General features: G+C 47.2%; 1 protein-coding gene across 4 annotated transcripts in view; it reads right to left on the bottom strand.

Annotated features, from left to right (window-relative positions):
• Positions 1–24,757, bottom strand: part of ZNF462 (zinc finger protein 462) — a 128,800-nt gene that overhangs the window by 65,027 nt on the left and 39,016 nt on the right. For 3 of the 4 annotated variants that reach the window (XM_006213382.4, XM_072959873.1, XM_072959872.1), the window contains exons 2-5: positions 10,964–11,213; positions 4,817–10,416; positions 3,847–4,011; positions 1,978–2,081 (exon numbers count right to left, since the gene is read on the bottom strand). In XM_006213382.4, the coding sequence (XP_006213444.1) occupies positions 1,978–2,081; positions 3,847–4,011; positions 4,817–10,416; positions 10,964–11,183 (6,089 nt within the window). In that variant the 5' untranslated portion in view covers positions 11,184–11,213. The remainder of the gene's footprint in view (positions 1–1,977; positions 2,082–3,846; positions 4,012–4,816; positions 10,417–10,963; positions 11,214–24,757) is intronic. The other variant, XM_031677387.2, reaches the window with a different exon arrangement.

Genomic DNA, 24,757 nt, shown 5'->3' with positions numbered 1-24,757 from the left:
TTTGGTGCAGTTCCTGGCACACAGTCAGGCGCAAGAAACTTGAGCGATTAGGATGTCTTGACTGGTTTGAGTCTTCCTGTTACCAGTAATGTCAATTACTGGTTCCGCATGCAAAGACTTCAAAGATGGCCTCCCGTCCAGTATTCAGACTTCACCTTCCACTATTCCTTTACGTAGCACTTAAAGATTCCTCCAACCAGACCACCAGCTGGGTCTCCTCCAAAGCCCCCACTGTTCCTCAAGGCCCCCACTGACTCCTCCCCCTCCACACTGTGCGTTCTTTCCAAACTAGTCAAGTTCTATCTCCCTACTTGACTTAAACTTATTCCATAAACCCTCCCTGATTCTCCCAAAGTGGATGTGACCATTTCCTTTCTCTGAAACTTCACAGCATTTTCTTGACATATTTTTTAAAGACATGGGCCTTATTTTGCAGAGTCATCTGTGTACTGGCTTTATTTAGAACCCAATTAGACCCTAAGTGCCCTTTGATCACAGACCATGTCCTATGCATCTTTATTTTCCCCCAAAGCCTCTAGAACGGTGCCTAGCACAAGGCACATTCACTTCTTCACAACGATTTACTGAGGTTCTGTGTGTTAGAAAACCTGCTAGTTTCTGTTCAACAAATACTTACAGAATTGCTGAGAACAACCCAAGTCTTAGGCCAGGGCATGAATCTGATGACAAAGATTAGCTATCAGGCTCTCTCTATATATCATATATAATCATAAAAGAGTTTGCAACCCATCTGACATCTGTAGACGCATCGCCTCTTCCTGCCTTTCAACAACCACTAACTAGCACTTTATCTTTTTTAAGAAGCAAACAGCCCATCATTTATTTTCAATTACGATAAAAATAAACAGCATGTCAGCCTCACAATTAGTCACCTTCATCCAATACTGTAGCACGCGTTGCTGAATATTTCTCTCTCATACAGTTGAAAGAGAAAGGCAAGAAAAGGTTGCTTCTTGTCAGAACCAGCCCTCTTCCCATCACCCTGAAAAGCCTCACACAAAAAAATCCCAAATTTGCAATTTCAGAGCTGTGCTAGGTAACAGGAGGGTCCCTCTCCTCAACGCCCCTGTACTCTAAGCATCTCTCTGGTGTCGATAAACTTCTTTACCTGTCCCAGGTCTTTTTAAAAATCCCAAGCAATGATTCTTTGGTTACATGGGTTAAAAGTCCTAATTATACCTCCTCAGTCCCTCAATTTCCCAAATGGAACTTAACTTCCTTAAATGATGATTAGGTTCTGGATGAATGTTTGACCGAGTCATCAGTAAACTCATCTATTCTCTGGTCTTTCCTGGTATAAGTCATAGCAATATCTCCAAAAATCATCATTTAAAAAAATCCCTGTGGCGGAGAGGGTAGAGCTCAAGTGGTAGAGCTTATGCTTGGCACCCATGAGGTCCTGGGTTCAATCCCCAGTACTTTAAAATAAAATAAAATAAATAAAATATAATAAAATAAATACATTAAAAAATAAAATAAATAAATATAAAAATAAATGAATTAAAAATCGTTTAAAATTTTTTAAATAAAATAAATTTTAAAATAAAATTAAATTTAAATTAAAATAAATAAAAACAAAAAATAAATAAACCTAATACCCCCCCTTCAAAAAAAAGAAAATAAATAAAAGGATGCTTCCTTATTAAAACATAAAAATAAAATTTTAACTGCCTATGAGCTGTAATGGAAAAGAATCTGAAAAAAACATATGTATATATATTGTTTTAAAGACTCAGTTTGCCAAATCTGATGTTAAGCAGATTATCTCCTGTTCTCGGTCCCATTTGATAGATGGAGTGGCTGAGGCTGGAGGTGACCTATCCAGCTAGGCAGCAGGCATGAACCATGAACAGGGCCTCCCGACTCCTCCAAGCCCTCTCACTCTGGCTTACCCACCTTGCACTTCCACCCAGTTACCACCCAGTTACCACCCGCGGCCCCTCAACGAGCACTTACTTGTGCCTAAAAGCAGAAACAAAGGAGCAATACTGGCAGCTGTACTTGTCCTCGCGGGTAAACATGGCCAGGGCCAGATGGCTCCTCTCATGAGAACGCAGCCCCTGCATGGACATCAGGACTCTGTCACATTGACTACAATGGTATCCCCCCGGCCGGGTTTCATCCTCCACCATTCCATCAAGCAAGCAGTGTTCACCATCCACCCGGGCCACCAAGGCGGCACTGGCATCTTTGGCTGCTTCCAGTCCATCCAGGAACAAGTGGGAAGGGTCTTCAGCCTCCTGCTAAGAGAACCACACACACACACATGCCCCACCAACAAAATAAATATCCATCATCATTGCCCCCAGCTCTCCTCCTCTCCCTTCATTCTCCCAAACTCATCAGCATTTCTGGTTAAGGTTTCCTCCCCTGCCTCTCTGGCTCCCCCTAGAGGGAGGGCAAGCCCGACTGCCATCCTCCATGCAAGGCTGGTGATGTCAGGGCCCACATATCTGGGTACCAGTTGTGACTGTCTGGGAAATGTGAGGGAGGGGCTCTCCTACTCTGAAGACAGTTCACTCACTGGCCTCCCATCGTAAAAAGGAAATTCAAATTGCGATCCTACCTAGACTGACATAAAGCAGGTCAGGGTTAGGGCTCAGAGAAAGAAAGAAAGAGGAAGGAAGGAAGAGGAAAAAGCACAGTAGTATGGGCATTTAGGAGCCTTGAAACCTCCTCTGGAAATAAAAGAAACTCAAAGATTCTTTTGCCACCATGCTCACCCCTACCCCACCGACGATGACTTCATCCCTTGGCCAAAAGTTGCTGTATAATCAATTCAAAAAATTAAGGAGCAGCCTGGTTTGTTGTTTCAAGGTGGCTCCTTGGATTACTGATTACACAGGAAGAGCGGCTCTGTCTCCCTTGAGCAATTCCGGGACGTGAGGCTGGGACCCTCGGCAATGGCATGCAAGGAGCGGACCGCTGCAGCCCCAGTGCCACGGCTCTGCCAACAGCCGCGAGGCATCAGTCTTCAGTGGGAAGAGCAGACGGTTTACCTCCATGCCACATTAGCAAAACAGGACGCCAGATCAAGAAGGGTGGATGACAGAAATATATCCACGTATCCAGAGAGAGAGAGAGAGCAGAGCCCTGAACTAACCTCTCTGCTCAAAGCTGATCAGTGCTTAGCAATATCCTGGAAGGCAGAGATGGCGGCTTGGTCATCGAAACAGTGGCTGATCTTAGGATTATGATGTTCAGAACAGGTGGCCTCATACAGGTCAGGGGAAGAAGGCAGGCGCTTGTCAGCAACATATGGGGAGATGGGGTGGAGGGGACAAATCAGGTCAACGGGTTCTTAGGGTCAACTGGGACTTGAAGGCTTTCGGTTTTAGATTTCCTGTTTCTTACACTCTGCAGAGGACCCAGGATAAGAAGTAAAAGACAGATCCTCCTGGGCTCCCTGCACATCCGCCAGGAGAGAAGAGCAAGAAGTCAGGCAGTGGGAGAAGAGGATGGGACAGAACCCACTGGATTCCTCCCCAGAGCTCGGGCCACTCTGGAAGAGCAAACACCTAATGGCACTAAACGCAGCACAGAAAGGTAACCCAAAGCCTTCAGTCCCAAGAGGCCCGGATCTTCTGTTTCCAACAAACTATCCACGGAGAAGGGAACCAGATCGAACGCAACCGAGTCGACACACGGAAGATGAGGAGGCTCCAACCTGCAACGAAATCACAACAAGCCAGACCGATCCCAACACAACTCAGGAACGCCCCGGCTCGGGAATGCCCTTTCCCGAGGGGCCTTGAGCAGCGGCGCGAATGAGGCGCTCGAACGGCTCCCACAAGGGCTCGTCATCCAAACCTTCCCGGTTCTCACCTTGACGGTGGCGGACACGGCCGGGACACTGCCGTACTGGACGTGCTTGCGGAGGTGGTTGCAGATGGCCCGGAGCGTCGGGTGCACTTCCACACAGAATTTACACTTGTAGCCCACCACCTTCCTCTCCTTGATCTTTGGCACCTCTTCTAAGTGACCAAAAGGCTGGTAAAATACAGTGGTAGCCATCAGTACTCCGAGCCCTCCCTCAACGGCCGGCATTTATTCTTGTCGCTTACTAGCAGATTTTACGTTAAAGCGGATTAGCAGGTTAAAAACCAAGGGAGAGATATGCGAGCATTTTTTTTTAACATAACGAATTCGTCAGAGCCGTGGTGCGCTGCCAACTACGCGTAGTCTCTGAAACCCACGTAGGTTCCAACTTGTGAGGAGAGACGATCTCTGTGCGGAAGCCTCATCGTCACTGCCACCAAATTACTGGGTTTTCAAACCAACGTTTCAACTAACGCAGGTCAAACGTTGCATAGCTATGCCATGAGCGAACTTCTTGACCAAAAAAAAAAAAAAAAAAACAGTAAAAGTAAAAAAAAAAAAAAATCTACTCCTGGAGAGGTTAGGTTCGTGGAGCGGACACTGCAAACCAACACATGGCTGAGAAGTCCTAGTGATACCAAGAGACGGCCCACAACTGCCTCAGAAAAGAGAGCGAGCGTTGTCATGGAACTGAGCCTCGGAGAAGGCTACTTGGCAGAAAGAAATACAGAAAAACCACCCGACCCTCCCCTGGGGAGCCTCGGGAGGGGCGGGAGGGAAGGGGACTGGGCCGTGGAGAAGGGTGAGCAGAGACTGGGGGGCAACCAAGCTCGAAATGTTTAATCGACTTATTGAGCTCTCTGGCAAGCTAAGTCACTAGGAAGCCCGGAGCGGTCTGGCTGGCAGCGGAGTAGTGCGTGTGGGCACCAGTGATGAGAGGCCTCCTGGGGGAAGGGAAATCAAAACATATCCTTACCCTCTCTTGTTTGAAATCTGCAAAAGCACCATCTGCATATTTCTGCTTGCTCAAAAGCTGTTTCCGCCTCTCCTGACGTTTGGCACGCTTCTGGAATTCCTCATTGTGAACGTTCAAGTGCGAGGTCAGCTCCGCCGTGCTTTGCAGTTTGCTGTCACAGTGCTTGCACTGGTAGGTGGAGCTCTGTGGGCGGGGGCCGCCGCCCAGGATGACGAAGTCCCGCTTGAGGTCCCGACTGTGGTGGTCCGTGTAATGCATGCACAGCAGCTCGGCTGTGCTGAAGGACAGCTTGAAGCACTTGATGCAGCGGAACGGGAGCCACTCGACGTCCTGACCTTCGCTTCCCTCCACCTCGGCTTTCTCGAAGCTGCCTTGCTCCTCCTCTTCCATCAGCACCGGCTTCTCGTGCTCATCCGCGTAGACGGCGGTGAAGTAGCCCCCCAACTTGCTGGCGTGCTGCTTCTTGGGGAACACCCCTGGGTGGCGCTTCATGTAATGGGACACGATGCCCTTCTTGCTGCAGGACTGGAAGGAGCACAGAGAGCACTTCTTCTTCTCCACGGCCCGCCGGAGCTCCTCGCTGAGCTGCGGGGAGTCGTCCTTGGGCGGCGACGGGATGATCACCTTGTTGGGCTTGTCGCTGATGGTCCTGGAGGCCGCCAGGCAGTGGGTGTAGTAGGCGTCGATGTCGTGGCGCTTCTGGTAGTGGGCGGCCAGCCCTTTGCGGATGGGGTTGGTGTAGGCACACAGGGCACACTTGAAGAGGTTGTTCTTGCCCTCCGGCTGGGCGCGCACGTTGTTGTGCTTGATGCGGTAGTGCCGGGCGATGCCCTTCCTCGTGGAGCAGAAGTACTTGCAGAGCTGACAGCGGAACACAGTGTGGGAGACCAGGTGCGAGGTAGCGAAGTGAGACGTGGACTCCTCTCCCACCTCTTCCTCGGTCACGGAGACCTGGGAGGGGCTGACTTCAGTGGTTATCTCGGGCTCCAGGGACACCGGCAGCTTCGGGGGCGACTGGGAAAAGACATCAAATTCAGGCTGGTTGTGATACTTCTCATAGTGGATCTTGAGTTTCTCCAGAGTGCCGTGCGTGTAGGGGCACAGTTTGCAGCGGTAGGCGCCGTACCCTTGCTTGAAGATCCTGCTCGTCTCCTCCACGTCGTTCTGGGCTATGTCGGCAGGCTGCTCCACGTCGTGCACGAAGTCCTCGGCGGTCACCTTGATGGCCGGGTGCCGCTTCTGGTAGTGGGTCAGGACGCCGTGGATGCGTGTGTTGATGTAGGGGCAGTGCCTGCACTTGTAGACGGCACCCGGGTTGATGTCGATGTCCTGGGCAAAGTCGGCGGCCTTCACTTTCATGCCCGGGTGCTTCTTCCCGTAATGGGTCAGAAGGCCGTGCAGGTTGTTATACTCAGACTGGCACACCGTGCACTGGTACGGGGTGGAGGATATGGCGGGGTTGGCTGATGCGAGCTGGATGCTCTTCTCCGGGGAAAGTCTTGCGTCCTCTGGGCATTCGGCTTCCTGCTCTGGGAGCGGAGCCGGCATACTGTTTTCACAATTCACCGGGCCCACCAGCTCTTCGGATGCGGAGAGGGGATTCTCGACAGCATCTTTCTCCTTGATGATATCCAGCAGCACCGACTCGTCCCCATTCATGGCCCAGGGGTGGAAGGCTTGGTAGTGATTGGTGATGTCCCAGATGGAGACGGCTTCAAAAACACAGTCTCTGCACCTGTACGTTTTGGCTTCAGCGGTCATCGTGAGAGAAGGGGGGGACGGGTCCGGCCCAGCCCAGAGCTTAGTAGCCATGTACGTGTAGTCAACGTAATGCTCGGGGTGCCTCCTTTGGTAATGGAGGAGCAAACCACTGGGCTCCGTGTGGGAATAGATGCACCACTCGCAGTGGTAGCCAGCGTCTATCAAGCCATCGAGGAACGCCCACCGCATGATGGACGTGACCGTGGCCTTTAGGGCAGGGTGGTCTTTCTTGATGTGCTTCCTCAGTGCATAGAAGTAGGGGGAGGTGTACGAGCACTGCCTACATTTGAGCGCTCGGAGTTTCGTTTTGTCCCGCTCCACGTTCGAGGGAGGCATCAGCACGCAACTGGCAGGCTTCTTCTGGTTCCGGTCACAGAGGCTTCGGATGGTGGCTGTGTGCTGCCGGATCACGTCCGCGTTGGCCTTGAAGTCTCGGTGCTTCTTCTGATAGTGAATGAGGACACCTTTGACCGTCCGGTTCCCATAATCACAGTGCTGGCAAAAGAACATCTCGTTCTCCATGGGAGGGCCGTCTCTCTCGGAGCCGCTGCGGTTGAGCTGTTGCATGGGGGCAGGTGGCCGGGGGGAGCCTTGGGGCCCCTCGGCCCCTCTCATCATTGCAGCTGTGGGAGGAGCCTGTCTGATATATTTGGCAGTAACCTTTATTTCTGGGTGTCTTTTCTGGTAGTGGACCAGGACTCCCACAACGGACCGATTGCTGTAGGAGCAGTGTTTGCAGTAGTAAAGCTCAGTACTGAGGTCTGGTGGCGGGGGTGGTGGGGGGGGTGGGGAACCCATGGTGGACATTTTGGGAGACATTGGAGCACCCACCTCAAATGATAACTGAGAAAGGGCAGAGCCCCTGTCCACAGACACCATTCGCATGGTTTTCTGGATCCTAAAGTACGAAGCCTTTTCTTCGGGGTGTTTCTTCTGATAATGAACCAACACGGAGTGCATGTTGGGGCTCGCGAAGGAGCAGACGTCACAGTCGTAAACGACAACGGTGTTGACCGAGGGGTCCTTCTGATTTTCACATTCTGGAGGAAAAGTCTTCGAAGGAGTGTTTTTACTGAACGGGGCTGGCAGACCGCCACCACGGGCCACCGGGGTGGACGTGGCCATGCTCTTGGGAGCCGAGTTCAGAATCTCCCTCAGCGTCTGGGATTCCGTGTTCAGCCCCTCCTGCTGCTCCACCACGTAGCTCGAAAAGATCATCGCGTTGTTAATCTTCACGGTGGGATGCATTCTTTGGTAATGCGGCATCAGGCTTCGGACGTTCGGGCTCGTGTAGGAACAAAAGCGACACCGGTAGATCAGGTCCGAGTGGTCAAAGTTGAGGACATTCATGGCTTCTGGGTGGTGCTCACCGTAATGCTGCTGCAGGTCTTCAAAGTTGGTGTAATCAATGTAGCATTCCAGGCATCGGTATACTGCGCTGTGATCGTTGGGGTCCAAGATGTACCGAAAGCTGAACTTAATGTACGGATGCATGCGCTGGTAGTGGGTACTGACGCTCCGGGCAGATTTGTTGTTAAAGTCACAGTGTTTGCAATAATAAAGCCTTCCCGAGTCGCTAAAGTCCGTGTTTTCATTATTATGCTCAGTTCCATAGATAGGAGTCGGAGTGCTGAGCAGAGCCGTACTGGAAACCTGGTGATCTTTCACATTCGTGGACGAGCCGTAATAATCCTCTTCATCTTCGGAAAGGGTGAGCTCTATCTCGGCCCCATTGGTGGCGTTGTAATCATGGGTGACAGTTCTGAAGCTGGGCTCCTTCTGGGGCTCAGGGGCATCTCTCGCCCAGATCTGTTGGGCAGAGAAGGGGGTGGGCCCCTCCATGATGGTCTCTGTTGTCTCTTCCTCCCTGTCCAGCTCCACCTCGATCTCCACCTCGTGGTCTTCCTCTTCCTCCTCATCATCCTCCACGTTGATCACCGCATCTTCCTGCTGTTTGGTTTGGTTAATTTTGCTCTGCAGGTTGCTTGCGATCTCATCAATCCTGGTCCTCTTCTTCACGGGTGATAAGTCAAGAGGGAAGTCATTCGCGAGTTTCCTGGCGGCCTTAGCGACAAAATTGTTCTTGGAAGACAACCCAAGAATTGAGGTCTGGCTTTTCTTCACAGTGTTGCTGGAAGAGGGGTGGCTGTCGGTCTCACTCTCCAATGGCAGGCTTGAGGGTTGCCCCTCGAATTTTGGCAAGTTGTCGCAGAAGGAGTGTTTGTGCTGCTGATGGACTCTCAGCCCTTTCAGAGTCGTGGTGGAGTAACTACACATGGTGCACTTGTACGGGTGCAGGGGCGGGGCTGGCGCAGGTGGTGGTGGGGGCGGCGGTGGCTGGGGCTGGGGTGGCACCTGATGTTGCGGCTGTAGCTGTGGTGGCTGCGGCTGTGACGGAGGTGGTGGAGGAGGCGGGGGTGGTGGGGGTGGCGGCTGCTGCTGCTGCAAGGAGTCCAGCATGATCCCCGACTTTCTACCGTTGATGCTGGAGCTCTCGTAAGACAGTACGCCTTCATTCAGTGAGGAAGAAATGCTTTCACTCTGGGAATTCACAGCATCCCAATCTGATGTGGTACCCGTGTGACACTGTTTGTGAGCCCCGAGTTTTAATGAGCTCTTGCAAGTAAACGGACATTCGTCACATTTGTAGACAGCGGTCTTTCCAGATAAGTGGATGTTTTCTATGTGGCGGGAGATGCTACGCCGATGCATGGTGAGGAAAGGACAAAAGGGGCACTGGAACCTATTCATGAACCTTCTAAACGGAATCCCCTTGGTCTCCAGTAACTTGTTGCCGTCGGAGCCCATCAGCTGCTCCGCAGACATGCCTGCTGTCTGGTGATCCATGGCATTCAAACCGTTCTCACTGTCTATCTCATTTAACTCTTCATCAGAACTCGAGTCATTCAGCATGCTGTTCGTTTCCAGGTCGGCAGGAGAACTGCTCATGTCAGTCATTCCGTAACGGGATCTCTCCGCCAAGTTAACGAGGCCGGAATTGTGAGGTGACTTCGGCTTCATCTGAGGATAAGACATGGGTGAAAACTTGGAAGCAGAAGAAGAGTTGGGTCTCATGATGGAATTGCCGACGGAGCCCCTGTAGTTGGAGACGTTCGCGTTGGGCATCTCCCGGCTGGCGGCGTTCATGGACAAATAGGTGGAATTGGAAGGGGGGCTGGGGGCGTTCTTGTTCTGCACATCAGGCAGGTTAGTCCCTTCTTGCTGCTGCCTGAGACTGGAAAGGATCTTGACCATGCTGCGGTGCTTCTTCATCATGTGGTCACACCAGCGTTCTCGGCGGGGGGTCTGATAGCTGCACCACTCACAGCAAAAGTTGCCTCGAGACTTGGTCAAAGGCTTGACCATGGATTCTAAGATGCTGCGCTCCACCACCTCCGCGGGCAGTTCCTTGCAGGGGTCCTGCAGAGACACGGGTGGGACCACTGGGTCTGGCACCGGAGCAGGGGCTGGGGGAGGAGCAGTGGTCTCCTTCAAATTGTTCTTGTGATACATCTTCTGATGCTTAATTATTCTTGCCCTCCGTGGTGACTTGTACGTGCAAAACTGGCAGGAGAAGACCTTTCCAAATCCCTCATGCATCATGATATTATAGTTTAAGGACCCTGGAACAGGGGGGCCCACCGAACTCCCTTCAGCTTGAGCTCCATGGACCTTCCTAGTGTGTTCGATGAGGAGGTTTTTTGACCTGAAGTAGCGTACGCAGAACTTGCACTGAAAAAACTTGTTTGTTGGTTTGGGATTAGGGGCAATATGCTGACCGTAATATCCTGGACTATGGCCATAGTAACTTCCGGTCCCCAACGCAGTTGCATTTTGACCTAAAGAGAGAGCATAAGGTAAGTGGGAAGAGAAATGCAAAGCAAAAGAGAATCAAGAAACTCAACCACGCAAATCAGTTTTTCTTTTCAATTCTTCTTCATTAATAAACATCACGTTCAAAAGACTGAAAGACTGAACATCTCACGATGAGACCCTGAAGAATGTTAATTAAGCCTTGATGAACATACGCATGTTGCTTCTCATGTATGAAGATGCAGCGTTGGCCTTCAGATACGATACTCACCTCATCTCTATCCATGTGCCACAGAGCTAGGAAAATGTAAGTTTCACAAACTGCAGTATTCCTTCTAGAACTTTCCAAGATACTACACTGTTCTCCAAATTGAAGGGAAACTAAGAGACATAAGGAAGCTGAAAGGACAATAAACCTAGGCTACTCAAGAAGAGAAACATGGTGCCTCCACCACAGAAATGGCTCACAAAGAGCAGGAAGCTCTGTAGAAGCCATGTACGTCGAGAACCACAGCTCAAGAGAGATGAGGCCAGCAAAATACGTCAGCTATGCCAAGGCCGAGACACATTTACCTGATAAATCCTCTGCAATTGCAAATTCATCCTTTATGGATGAAAACTCCACCTCTGTCTGGTTACTGGCATTCATGGACCCAGATCTTGGCTCATTCGCATTGTCTTCGGCAACGTCCGTCGGCTGCAGAAATGCCGTGTGGACATCCTGGATGTGAGCCTTGAGATCTTCATAAGACGGCGCTCTGAAGTCACAGCCATCGCACTGAAGCACCTCCATGATCTGGGTCTACTCTCTCACATTAGGAACCTGAGGCAGAAGTCAGAACAAAACACCTTAAGGACTGTGCTAACTGCATGCCCCAAGCTGATAGGCTGCAAGTCCATGAATGGAAAAATTTCCAACATCGGCAGATTTCTCATGCTGAACTTGGCCAGATGGAGCACCAGCCAAAGAAAAGAAAGTCAGACATAATAGGGATGATGTCCTTGACTTCGTAACTTCAAAAAAAGGGAAAAAAAACAGATAAACTTTTTCAATCTTGATATTATATATCTTCAAACGCCATTTGTCAAGGAAACCCTGAATACTTCCAAAGTTTGAGTAGTTTCTGAATTGCTTGACTGAATTCAAATTTCTTAGTAAAGTTAATACTGATTTTGATTCTGGCTGGGACCCATTTTCTTTTTGAACCAGAACCTTCTCAGAAGTAAACAGGAGGCCTGTATGGAAGAAAGGACAAACTTCAGCCTTCATTAGCTGTTTTAATACTAGAAAATCGATGTTTTATCACCAAATGGTGAATGCGCATTGAATCTCGGAGTGGCAGTCGCAAGAGCTTTTATTGTACATTTTCTTCTCCTACTATCTTAAGTGATGTTGGGGTACACCTCCTTCCTCCCTGCCTCAAACAGTTTAGTTTCTTTTTTTCATGAGCTAAATGGTTATTTGCTTTTTACTACCTACCAATTATAACCTAACAGCTTCTCTAATCTAATTAGGTCATAAAATATTTCTCACGAGATTCTCAAACACGCAACTTCAGATGACAGTCCAGATCCGAGTTTCAGGCTGCACCTTGGTACCCTCCATTTACATTAAGGCGACAGAAAGGCGTGGTTTGGAAGAATGGCTTCTAAGTCAGGACTTTCTCTTTTTTCCATTTCTGCCCTTTACAAATGTGAGGTGCCTCCTTGGCCATAAAAACAAAAAAAAGCAGCGAACCTGATTTAGAAAAAGCAAAACTTGCCCAGCTACCTTTGTTCTGTTGTTTATGGTGTGATTGAAAGATCCAGAGAGTGTCCCAAGATCTCAATGGAGAGGCTCACCGTTAAGAAGTTAAAAAATGTCTTATAAGGCACAGTGCTGCCTCTCGTCACCTACATCCTGCATGGAGATACCCAGTTATTATCTTAATGAGTGAGTTACTTCACTGAGCTCGCTGCAAACGCCACTGAGTTGCTGTAATCTAGAACAAGATGCCCAAGAACTAAAGTCATAAGCCACATCTTTCTCTACTTTTATTGCATAGGAAACTTTTCTCTACTTGTATTGTCAAAGGGCAATGACTTCTGCAGGAGGAGGAACGTCTAGTGATATGTCAAAGCAGTGCAAGGCACTATGGCAGGATTTTCTCTGAAAGAATGCTCCTGCTGATACCGCCTGCTAAAATAACTTCTGGCAAGTCCAGCTCTGGACCGCCTGAGCTTGCAGAGTGAGACACAGCTATTTACCTCCTCTTCTTCCACCCAGGAATTTATCCCTTTTTTCCCCCCCAATAAACACACAAACGGTGCACCAGAGTCTTTGCAGCTAACTCAGTCTCCATATTCCCAGCTCCACCAGCTTTTATGTCCCAGCCGCCCCAACCCAACGTGTGTAGAAGAGGTTGCTATCAGCTCTGGATCAAATTACAGCCGTCCCGGAGGCCCCACCCCACTTCTCCTTTCGCCTAGCCCATTAGACCTGAAAACAAATTTTTCCATAGTGCAGACGACTCCTCCTGCATTTAGAACACTTCACAGAAGGGGAAAAAAAAAAAAAAAAAAGAAGCAAGCAGATCATCCAGTGTGCGCTCCCCACCCCCACCCCAGCTTAGTCCTTTCATCTCCGCCAAACAAGCCACAGCTCTGCTGAATGTGTTTATCACACTTTGAAGAGATAGGAGCCCCTGCGTCACTCGAGCTCTAAGACTCACTAAGCTGCCCTAGTCCTCTGGGCTTTAGGTGCGGCCATTTTAGCTCAGGGCTGCTCCTCCGAGCACGACATGGCTTCTCTGGGGTGCTGCTGGGCGGGCTCTCAGGATGAACAGGAGGGGAGCGGCCTGGGCCCCCCCTCTGCTCCTCTCCTCCCAACAAAGAAGGAACTGTTTGCCTCCCTTCCCGAAAAAGCAGCACCTTTCTCCTCCTCGAATGTCATTCACCAGGATCTCCGAAGGTTCTTTTATCCCATGATTGATGGGCTGGGTCCTGAGTCCCAGCACAGCCCTGGTTATTGCAGGACGGTCCTGGACCAGACCCTGGGCTATAGCAGGATTTGGGGTGGGGGCTGGGGATGAGGGTGGGCTGGAGGGGGGAACCTCCAGAATGCCTTGGCTTCTTGGGAGTCGTCCTTCCACACACAGAAGACATACCATCCGACTCTGCTTGCCAGATTCCAAAGTCTAATGACCTTTGTTAATCACCAGCCAGTCTGTCTGCATCAGCAGACCCTGCCAACAGGCACACCCTTCAACACAAAGGCTGTAGCTATTCCTTTTAAAAGAGGTTCTCTGAAAGCTCCATTGTGTAGCCGAGAGGAAAACAAAATCTCTTCCCTTCAAAACTTCAAGCCTTTAGAAATAACGCAACAAAAGGCTTTCTGCTGGGTGTCTTTTGGGAAGCTGGAGCCTAATTTGCACAACATCAACCCCTCAAAATGACGGATCTGCCCATGGAAAAAGCAGGGCACCTTTGGCATGAAGTCATCCACCCGAGATGAAACTCATCTCTCTGCACGGTTCTCTAACATCTTGGTGCCTTCCAAGGCTGTTATCAAGGATTCAAACTTCGCTGGATGCAAACACAAACCAACGGTCTCCTTGTTCCGCTACAAAGGAGATTAAAGGGTTAGGAGATCAGAAAAAAAAAAAAAAGCCACTGATTTGGAAAAAGAAGAGATGATGAAAGTGATTTGCTAATGGGTTCTAGCTTTAATGTTGCAGACTCTACCTCAAAAATAGCTCAGAGCCTTAGAAGAGGTTAATCTCCAGGCTGCCGAGAGAACCAGCGTCAGGTACCCGCTGAATGGCCTTCAATCTGAGTCCTGAAATGAGGATGTAGCCTCCGCTGAAAGCCATTTTGTCTTTGTGCGCACATTTCTCCTGGAGACACTGACAGGAGAAGAAAACAGAAATTGCCAGCATGGCCTTAACAATCAAAGACACAGAAGCCTGATGTGTTTATGAGACTGAGGGTGTACACACGGGCCAGAAGCGACAGGAGGAGGAGGAGCCGGGAACAGGGGAGGAGAGAGACAAAGAAAACTGGACCTGAGGATGACCCATCCATCAACCCGAGCATGTTTTTGCAGCAGATGGTAATCCTCTGAGAAACCGACAACAAAGATGGGAGCAAAGATGAGAAATACGCTCTCGCATATTGGACTGTTTCATCAACCGAGAAAGAACAGCAACCCTAAAAGGCTAAACGAGACACTGATCTGCTACCAAAATCATCACTGAAAGTGAAAAGCCTTGATCTCTTCTCAACGTGCTTTTTTAAAAAATACTACTTTGATAATGAGATTAGCCGTATCTTCTTCCCCCACTGACCAAATCAGCAAAATCAAAAGCAGAAGAGGAAGCTTCTGAACTACCGAGAAAGATAGAAATGCTATTTCAAAAGGTCATGAGATGCATCTCCAAATCACTCGAGCACCACCCCCTGCCCCTACCTCCCATTCCCAGTGCAACCACTCCAGGCCCCTCAGGGTCAATCAGGTGCTGGAGGACTAGACTCAACACCACCCGTGATGGTGCCTTAGCAGGCAGATGAAGATGGGTTTGTTCTCGAATAATCTGGCACCTAAGTCATCCTAATGCAAACCCCCTAGACCATCCTGAGGATTCACTCCTCTTCAGGACCACTGATTACCAGTTGCTGGATTGTTCCATTGACATTTATAGTTTGGGTTTTCCAAAGGTGGGGTTTTAACGGGAAACCTAAAACCCAACTTTCCCTATTCGGCGAACTCTTGAAGGCATATTTCAAGAAAATCCAGATATCTTGTTAAACACCTGGAATATACACAGGAGAATGGGGGAAGGGAAGGGATGGCCACAGGCTGCTCTTTTTCAATCTGAAGGACATCAACGTTCACTTCTACGCTCTGCCCGCCCACCTTCTGTGCTCAGAATTCCAGGGGTCATGATGCGTCCATTTTTCTGCCACGAATGTGAAAGGGGATAATCCACGGTTCCTTCGTGTGTCCTTCCAACTCACAGCCCAGACACGACTGGAGAAGCGACTGCCCTTGGTGTTTGAGGGAACTCTCGCAGTCCAGCCACCACCAGCCCTCACCCCAGTCAGCTCGGCCAGCACCGTCCCCTAAGCTGGCATGGCCCAGAGGCACCGACGTGGTCTTCAACTCAAAATCCCAACCATCTCCGAATTCAAACGTGCAGGCCTTGCCCGGACCTAACCTGTTCTCTGACCAGACTGTGGACCAGAAATAAAGTTGTGAAGCACCACAGGAACAGGCATTCAGTAGCAACTAACTATAACCTTCAAAGCCTTGGAGAAATAACACCAGAAACACCGGCAGGTGTTCCTCTGTCCACTCCAGAAACCTCGTTTCACTTGTGAGACACTGAACTCCCCAGTTCTTCTGCAACACGATTCTCAGAGGTTTTAGTTATTTAGCATCTTCCTTACTTTCCTTTCTTATGAATGGGAAAACCACTGTTCCAAGGACAGGCAGTGGAATGCATAAACTTTGCAATAGTTCAGCCAGAAAAACAAACATCAGGAACTTCAAGATCATTCCACCGATGTATTTACAGATCAGAAACTGTTGATAGGACGAGGTCGGGGAGTTGTGGGGTGTGTTGGGAGGTGAACACTTCTAACTGCAAGCCCCAGGAGCATTGTTTGGGACGAAGGAGGAATTTGCAAGCTGAGGATGAAAAACGAGAGGGAGGGGAATCACTGACTAATCCGCTTGTGAATGTGGGTTGCTACACTTAGCAACAAGGCATGTTCTACATCACTACTTATCATTTACACTTGTCATGGTCCAAGTGGGAGTTCTAATAATTTAAAAATCATTTAAAGCATCTTTGCAAACAGTCCTGGATCAAGAAATTGAGCTAAAATCTCCTTTTTTGTGAAAAGGAACAGTAGTTACAGAATCAAGTTTACCAATGCAAATATAGAACACACACACACACACGCACATATGCCATGAGGTGCCTGGCCCTTGGACATACGTATGTACATGTCTTCATGTATGTATATATGAAACAAGTAATTTTCTTGATTTAATCTGAACTCAAGATACAGGCATGTACCCTCCAGATTGAACAGCAGTTCTGTTAGAACACTTCTGAATTAAGTGCAAATGACATATATACTATTCCCATATTATAGTGATAAAAATAAGCCAACAAAGAATGTCCCACCACAAGCTACCTCCATCCATCCCACAACATTTGGTACAACTATAGATCCTGGCTCACCATGTGGTGTCTTCAAATGCCCTATCCAATGTTTACACTGTTCGCTACATGATCTAAGCAGTTCTGTGCACTCTTGGCAATTCACCACCCTAATGAAAGGTCTAACATATCAGGGAGGATAAATAATTAAGGAATTCAGAAGGGAGACACAGCTGTTCTTCAAAACCAAATTTCCACAAGAGAAAGGATTAATCTGCAATCACATATGTAACCCCCCAACATGCTACTGTATTGAAACAGTAGCGGAGAAATAGCCCAAGACCCTGCGTCCTGCCCGTGCCCGTGGGTGGCCTCGGTTCCATGCGGTCAGCCTGGTCTACCTCTGGGACCTCGTACATAAGCACAGAGTCTGAAGCAGGCAATCTGCTGACTAATAACCCAGTCACCCTCTGGCCAAGGATGCTAGTCTTCAGGTTCTCTCTTTTTTAGGTTTATTCTCCTGAATAAAGTTTTCAAGCTTTACAGAGCATGTTGGAGTAATATTTCCCAACAGATGCCTTTGGGATCGTTAGTAAAATGAGATGATCTAATCCAAATGACCAAAACAAAACATCATATATGGAAAGAATAAGCCCTTCTGGCTGAGGGACCTGTCCTGAAGCAGGTTGTGAATGTCTAATACAGAAAGAGAGAGTACATACCTCCTGGAGAATTCACACATTCCTTTGCAATGATATAAGGCTAACTGAGGCCAACAGGCCAATAGGCAGCCTGCCAGCTCTCCTGTCCTCAGGAAAGGAAGCGTGTGATTTGAACAAGGAGATAAAAGAGGAGAGAAGGGACTAGAAAAGAAAGGGAGGAAACAGGCTGGTATCTCAGGAGCTCTGGATTTCATTGTCCATGAAGGGGAATCTGCAGTTCACTAGATAACTCCAGCTCTACGAAGCACCCTGACAGTATTCTCCCTGAGAAACAAAACAAAACCAAGACGCCTCCTCCTGCTGAAATTCCCAAAATGCAACCCTGACGTGAGATCCCAGATCATCTTGTTCTTTCCAATGACGGGAAACCCTTCTTCGGGTGGAATGCGTTCTCTGAAATGTCATGGCTCCATCAGCAAGTTCCCTGCAATCTCTGAAGCCATTCCGGCCTGAGCCTTGAGAGCGAGAGAGGACTGACCTCTCTCCTCTAGAGCCAAACCTCACCCAAAAGGCAGAGACAGAAAACCGCGGTGTTCCTTCCTAGACTCCTCAGTATGCTGGCTGCGTTTCCACAGACACTTTGCACACTACCAGAACGCTCATTATAAAAATTGTAAAATTAAAGGGAAGTAGCAGATAGCTGCTGGGTCTTCATTACAGAACTGATTGCGACGCAGAGTAAGCAGAAGCTGCAGAGGCATCTTCCACATCGCGAGGGACCACACTGTGTGCACTGAGAAGCTCCTCTGTGGGTTTGAAGGCTTCACCATCTCAGGCCTTGGGCACGTCTTCCCGGCCAGAGCTGTTCCTGGCACAGGAGGCCTGGCCAGCCACCCAAAGCCTGAATTCTACAGTTCCACTGAATGGATCCAGAAACCATTTTAACAACTTCCCTTGCTCTCTGTGACCTTCTGAGGAAAACACCAAAAACAAAACATGACATACGGTTGAGCGTCTAAGAAAGTCTTACCAAAATTTCTTTTATTTGGGGAAAAGCCCACAAAAATCCCACCCTGCTGCCTCTGAGATGTGCGCATTGCCTAGTGTTTGTGGTTTGCTCAGAAAACTCAAGACAAGTCACTTCGTGTAGACGAGAATTGTCCCGAGTCTGCCTGTATCTGTGATACACGAGGCCCCCCACCCAGGCAACGCGATGACCTCTCCGGTCTAATTTCTTATATTTGACAAAAATGATTACACAAGGCTGGCACCTGGTCTGTCTGTCTCTCTCCACACTATGGTTCCTGATCTAACTACGTCATCAGGATGCCAGCCCTAAGCAGGCTGCTTTCTGGAAAGGTAAACCATGACTGGGCTTGCGTGAATCACGAACACTTTCAAGCTCTCCTACCCAAGGAGGCTGTGATTTATTTTTTTCTTCTCTTGGCCTCCGACGCTAGCAGAAGCCAGCAGAAAGTGGTCCTTCCCCTTTATTCAACTAACCAACTGGCGCATTCAGACTCACTGGTTGTCCCGCCCCTGCTCTGAGTAAAAAGGAAAAACACCCTATGTGTTTATGTGTGGAACTGGCAGATAACCCAAGAATTAGGAACATTTTTTTTAAATGATAGCTAAGGAATGTCTTTTCCCTTGCAATCTCCAGTCTACTTTCAGCAAGTAAGATTACTCCTAAAACCTGTGCACCTCAAGAACTTCTAAGCAGAAAGTTCAGACACTTGTCTGCCAACACAACAGCAGAATTTATCACCACGTGAAAACACTACAGGGGCTCAGGTCCTTGGCCAAGCCCCACATTCCATTAATCCTTAATGATAAATCTCACTCTGCCCAACAAACTTGGGTTTTTCAGCTTATTCACTATTGGGCTGCTCAGGGAAAAGAATAAAAAAAAAAAAAAAGACAAGGATACAGAAATGTCTCTCCAGCAAGTAAAAGAATTTGTTCCCAGCAGGTGTGATGACTCTGCCTGCCACCTTCACCGTGTGCAAGTCTTTCGAAGCCTTTACTTGGATCATTTTGCTAAATGACAAGATGAGACGATGCTGTTCAACGTTTTTGTACAAAGGGAGTGTTTTACAAGATTTTCGTCTCATATTTTGAAAGATTTTTTTTTCCTGACTTAATTCCTCCCTCACTTTTTATTATTATTCAGAGACAAATAATGGCCCAGTTTGGGATGGCTGAATCCTCCTCATGCAAGTCTGGGCTCAAAAGTTCTCTCCTCCAAGGGGCTTTCTCACAATCCATCTATTAGCCCACTTTCCGCAACCCCATGAAATCCAGCAGCCTCTCCACAACGCTGACCACTCACCACATTACTCTGCCTTGTAAGTTCCCTCGTTATTGACATGACATCTGTTTGTCTGTGGTCTGTCTCCCTTTGCCAGGACATAAGCATCCTGAGAACAAGCCCATGCCTGCCTATTTACACTGGTATCTTCAGCACTGGGCACAGTTCACACAACAGGTATTCAGCAGATGTGCTGAATGAATGAACAAACGAATGAATGAATGAGAGGTTCTGAATGACAGGATTCCAATCAAACATAAATAGACTGGTCAAGAGAGTTAAGATTCTCCTAGTAACCCTACATTGTCATAGAGCAGTGGTCTCAACCAGGGGCAATTCTGCCCCCATCATCCCCAACCCCAGGGATTCTGGAGACATTTTTGGTTCTCACAACTGGAGGCAGGCGTAGGGTGGTGCTATTGGCATCTAACGGGCAGAGGCCAAGAATGCTGCTAAAAATCCACAGCCTCCACAACAAAGAATGATCTGGTCCAAAATGGCGATAATGCCGAGGTTGAAAACCCTGTCACAAATGGTCTCTAGGTATTTCCAGTCTCTGCATATGAGCCACCTCCCTTTATAAGCTTTTCATGTGGTCCTAGCTGGGGAATCTCTGGACTAGATGATCAGTAAGTTCTCTTCCAGCTCAAAGACTATGACTCTACGGCTCAAAATGATTTTAGTAGCCTTCCTGTCATATGACAGCATAAGTTTTTAGTTTTATTTTTCTGATTGAGATATTTTACTAAAAATTTGTCACGAAAAATCCAAGATTAAGGCATGTAACTGGTCCGCCTTTCTTTAGTGATGAGCCCCTGGCACTGATGATAATCCGGTGGGCTTTGTGGGTAAGAGGTCAATGTCAGTAACAACGGTCAAGTCCTGAAGTTAAGCACATGGCCACCAACTCAAATTTCTGTGAAAAAAACATGATGCACATTTTCTCCTCCCCAACATAGAAAATGATCTTCTCTCAAACTGGTGGGGCCCCAGGCTCCTCAAAAATCACTCTTCAGGGGATGAGTACTGTATTCCTTCTGGTTTTTCTATCCCCAGGGCCCAGCACAGGTCTAGCTCCAATGAGATGTGTGGTACCAAGGAGTGTACACATGGCTGCTTTCCAGGAGAAAATTAATCTGTAGTACCAACTCAAACCAATTTAGGAACCTAAGCAAAGCCAGAATCCTTCATGAACAGAAAAACAAAACAGAACAAAACTTAGCATTCCCTATGTGACACCACGTCCACTTCAACTAGCGAAGACACAGCACAGTGATGGGCTGGCTACTGGGATACTAAGAACTCCAAGTCCCCACTCGTCCTTGATATCTGAGTAAGTGGCCATCCCTTTTCCTCACCATCCAACAGGAAGGGACTTGCTGCATCATTCCACCTCGTACTTAGAACAATGCTAAGCTGCCCTGAACTGACGTGACACCTGGAATCATCACGCGGGGCTACATTTGAGACTATCTGGTTGCTTTCCCTCCACACACACACAAAAAAACCTTTCCATTCTTATTTGCAAAGATTCTGGAAAGCCTGAGGAACAACTCTCCCCTAAAGCTCAAAACCGTATAAACCTTTTCAGTAGAGGGAAGTACAACACAATTAGGTAGGAGCAGACTTGTCTCCCCTTTGCTTCCCTGAAAAATATTGAAACAGTATTATTTGTGCCTTCCTTAAGTCAAACAGAAGAATTCACTCCTAAAAGTTAACTATGTAGAGACTCAAAACGTCCCACTCAAAGACCACGTTGTCCAACACGGTCCAACATCTTCATCCTCAGAGAGAGAAACCGAAGGCTTCAGGAAAAATAACCTGCCCATACTCCTGGAACATACTCTCTGAAGCCAGAAAAAAAAATCTGTTGAATTCCATAATTTGAGAAGGGAAATCAGCAGTAAAAACCCTCTATAAATGTTATTCAGCTCATTAATAGCTATTCACACTTAAGAGTCCATGCCCCATATATTCTCACTAACAAGAGTCTGTCTTCACTGAGGATGCAGATTCCAGAATAACCCCCAGTGTCTCCTCTGCTCTGAATTCTACACTCAAGAGATTAACTGAAAAGGTGCAAAATCCAATCGTCTGCAGTTTGACTGTTCAAAGATCTTCTTAGGCACGCAAGGCGGTGTGCACGTGCTTTGCAAACACATTTGGAAGATGGAAAGTTGCTGACAAAGGTATACACAGACGAACAAGAGCTATAACATTGTATTATCTTTCTTCAGACTCCAACCTCATGGCATCAGAACAAGGTTATGGAGTAGCTGTATGCCCGCCAAATCTACCCCAGGAGAAACATCGTCTTGTTTCTTCTGGAAAATGTGCACTGCCAACAAAGTCGTGGAAGAGGCTGGCTGAATGAGCCTTAGGGGGATCTGGAAATATCCGGGTCAGTTCATTTAAAACGGAAGGAGACGAGCAGTCAGTCCTACAAACGCCTGGCAAGGAAGCCGTCTCCTTGGGGCACAGCTAGTAAGCGACTCCGGTCAATAATTCTAGAATATTGTTGACACCGGATTTCACTTCAAATCACATACTGTGTTCTGAAACCAACCACAACTTGGAATATTTTACCACATTTACTAACATATTTATTTCATTTTTAAAATTTATTTTGTTTGTTTATTTTAATGGAGGTACTGGGGACTGAACCCAGGACCTCGTGCATGCTAAGCATGTGCTCTACCTCTGAGCTCTATCCCACTCCCCTGCTAATATATTTCTTTATATGTATATTTACTTATCCCTTATTTGTCTATATCCCTAGCAGATATCTGTATCCATCTGTTGGATGTGAAAAGCTAAAAATTTCAAAAGCTAGCAATCATCTTTAACATTTTTAACATTCTCCATAAGGGTCTGTTAGGAAAGCGTCCCTTATCATAGGGAAAAGAATGGAAGATGCTGAGATCCCTGTGTTTGTCCACATTCTTCTCCCTGTAGAATACTTCTAACCTACATCCTGAAGACCCACGTAATTCCCACCCTTTAAGAAAATGATTCTCAAAGAGGGATCCCTGGACCAGCAGCATAAGCATCACCCAAGAACTCATTAGGGATACAGTTTCTCACGTTCCACTCCAGACCAAGGGAGTCAGAAACGCTGGGGGTGGGGCCCAGCAATCTATATTTTAACAAGTCCTCAGGATGAGAGTGATGCCCACTCAGGTTGTCAGAGCAAGTTCAATTCTCCTTTCCAGTCCCTGAGACCACCACAGCAAGGAAGCTGAGTCACCTTCTCCCTCGCTCTGGGAACCCTACTTAGCAGCACTGTTGATTGAATGAATATGATAATAGCTATGCAGTCTTTAAAGAGCCTAGGAGAGGACTAATGTTTGCAAATATCTCACTTCTTATTTAGCAATTAATGCGAAAATACTAAGTTGCAGGATCCAGCCCTAGAAGCTAATAAGAGCACACTCATAAAAGACAGAGTTAATATCTGTGAAAGAGAGTGAATATTGTGGCCAATCCAATGCCGTTACTGACAGTCATCTTCCTTAATGATTTCAGAACAATTCATGACATGGTGTCCTTGATATTTCTAAAGTGAGAAGTCCACAAAGGAAAGAACTGGAGTATTTCATCCAGAAAATACTAAGAGTTAGCTAAATCCTCAGGACCCTAGACTCTTCCATGACAGCAGGCTTTGGTGATAAACAAAACTCTTGTTAGAAAATACCTCCAAACTTGGAGTGGTTATTAACTGCAGCGAACAGTTAAGTCCACTGTACGAATCAATATCTGAAAACATAAATGTATTCAGAAATCCCCAAAAGAAGGATATGTGCTTCCAAGGATATAAACTAACCAAGGGACCTGCAGAAAAAACGGCGGCTGATTGTCTCAAACTGTGAGCAAAGGCTTGGCTGAAAGACAGAGGAAAATATAAACAAAGAAAAAAAAAAAAAAAAGGTTTGGCCACACCAAACCAGCAGATCTATGGGACTCTCAAATCAAAAACAGGACTTAAAATTTAGATTGAAACTTAGAATCACAGAGTTCAGAGATAATATTCATCAACTATGTCCTACACCTAGGCACTGAACCAGGACCCGTGTAGATTGCTGGAGGCCACAGAAGAAAGACAAACCATCAAGACCCAAACCCAGGTTCGAAAAGAAGAATTAAGCAGGAGATTTCAAGAGTTATTATTATTACTCTTGTTACTTGGGGGCCAAGGGAAAATTCTGAGAGTGATGTTCTAATTGAAGATAAGTACATTAGAAAAAAATGAACTGAAGCCAAAAAAAAAAAAGTGACAGAAAGAAACATGGCATGGAAAAGACCAATGAACAATCTATTTTGAAAGAACAGGGCACAGAAGAAAATTCTGTACAACAATTAACAGATACTATAAAAGAAGAGATCAAAGATAAGATGATAAGACATCAGACTGAGATAAAAGAGAAGCTGGCAGTTGAAGAAAGAAACTGACAACAAAAATAATATCACGGCAGAACCAATAAATATGTTAAAGTAATAAGAGGTAAAATCCACAAACCAAAAACAAAGCTGATGATGTGGAAAAGTCTTCAAAAACCTGCACAAAATGCAGAGGAAAAGGACAAGAAGATGAAAGCAAGTAGAAAAGATGACAGATAAGAGGGTTTGAAAACAGAGATCCAACACAGAGATAAAAGAAATTAGAAGTAGATAGTAAAACAAAATACGCTCAAATCCGTGATGGAAAATGACTTCCTTGAAATAAAGGAATATCTCTGTGTACCAGGAAAAAGGAACAGAGAATCATCAAAACTGAGACATCTTGGTAAAGTTATAGAATTCATGGGTAAACACTGAATGCTATAAAATCAAGAAATTTAAAAATTAGTCAACTGGAGGGGAAAAGTCAGCCTCAGACTTCTTCACAGCAACATCCAAGGATAGAAAGCAGTGAAGAGATGTCTACAGAGGTTTGGGAACAAGAGCAAGATCAGAGTATTCACTTCCCAACCAAATTTGCAACCATGTCTCACAGTAATGACAACACGTTTTTCAATAAGCATAGTCAGGGAATGCGGCATTTACTGACCCTCCTCCAAAATGTATTCAGTGATGCAATACATCCAACCAAGAGAAGGTTCAAAATCGAGATCTCAATAATGGGGAATTTAGGGGGGAAGGTGTAGCTCAAGTGGTAGAGCACATGCTTAGCATGCATGAGGTCCTGGATTCAATCCCCAGCACCTCCCCTAAACAATAAATAAATAAACAAACCTAATCACCTCCC

This window comes from Vicugna pacos, chromosome 4, assembly GCF_048564905.1.
Source record: "Vicugna pacos chromosome 4, VicPac4, whole genome shotgun sequence".
NCBI lineage: Eukaryota > Metazoa > Chordata > Mammalia > Artiodactyla > Camelidae > Vicugna > Vicugna pacos.
Note: the sequence above shows the minus strand (reverse complement) of the source record. Positions and strands in the feature narration are given on the sequence as shown.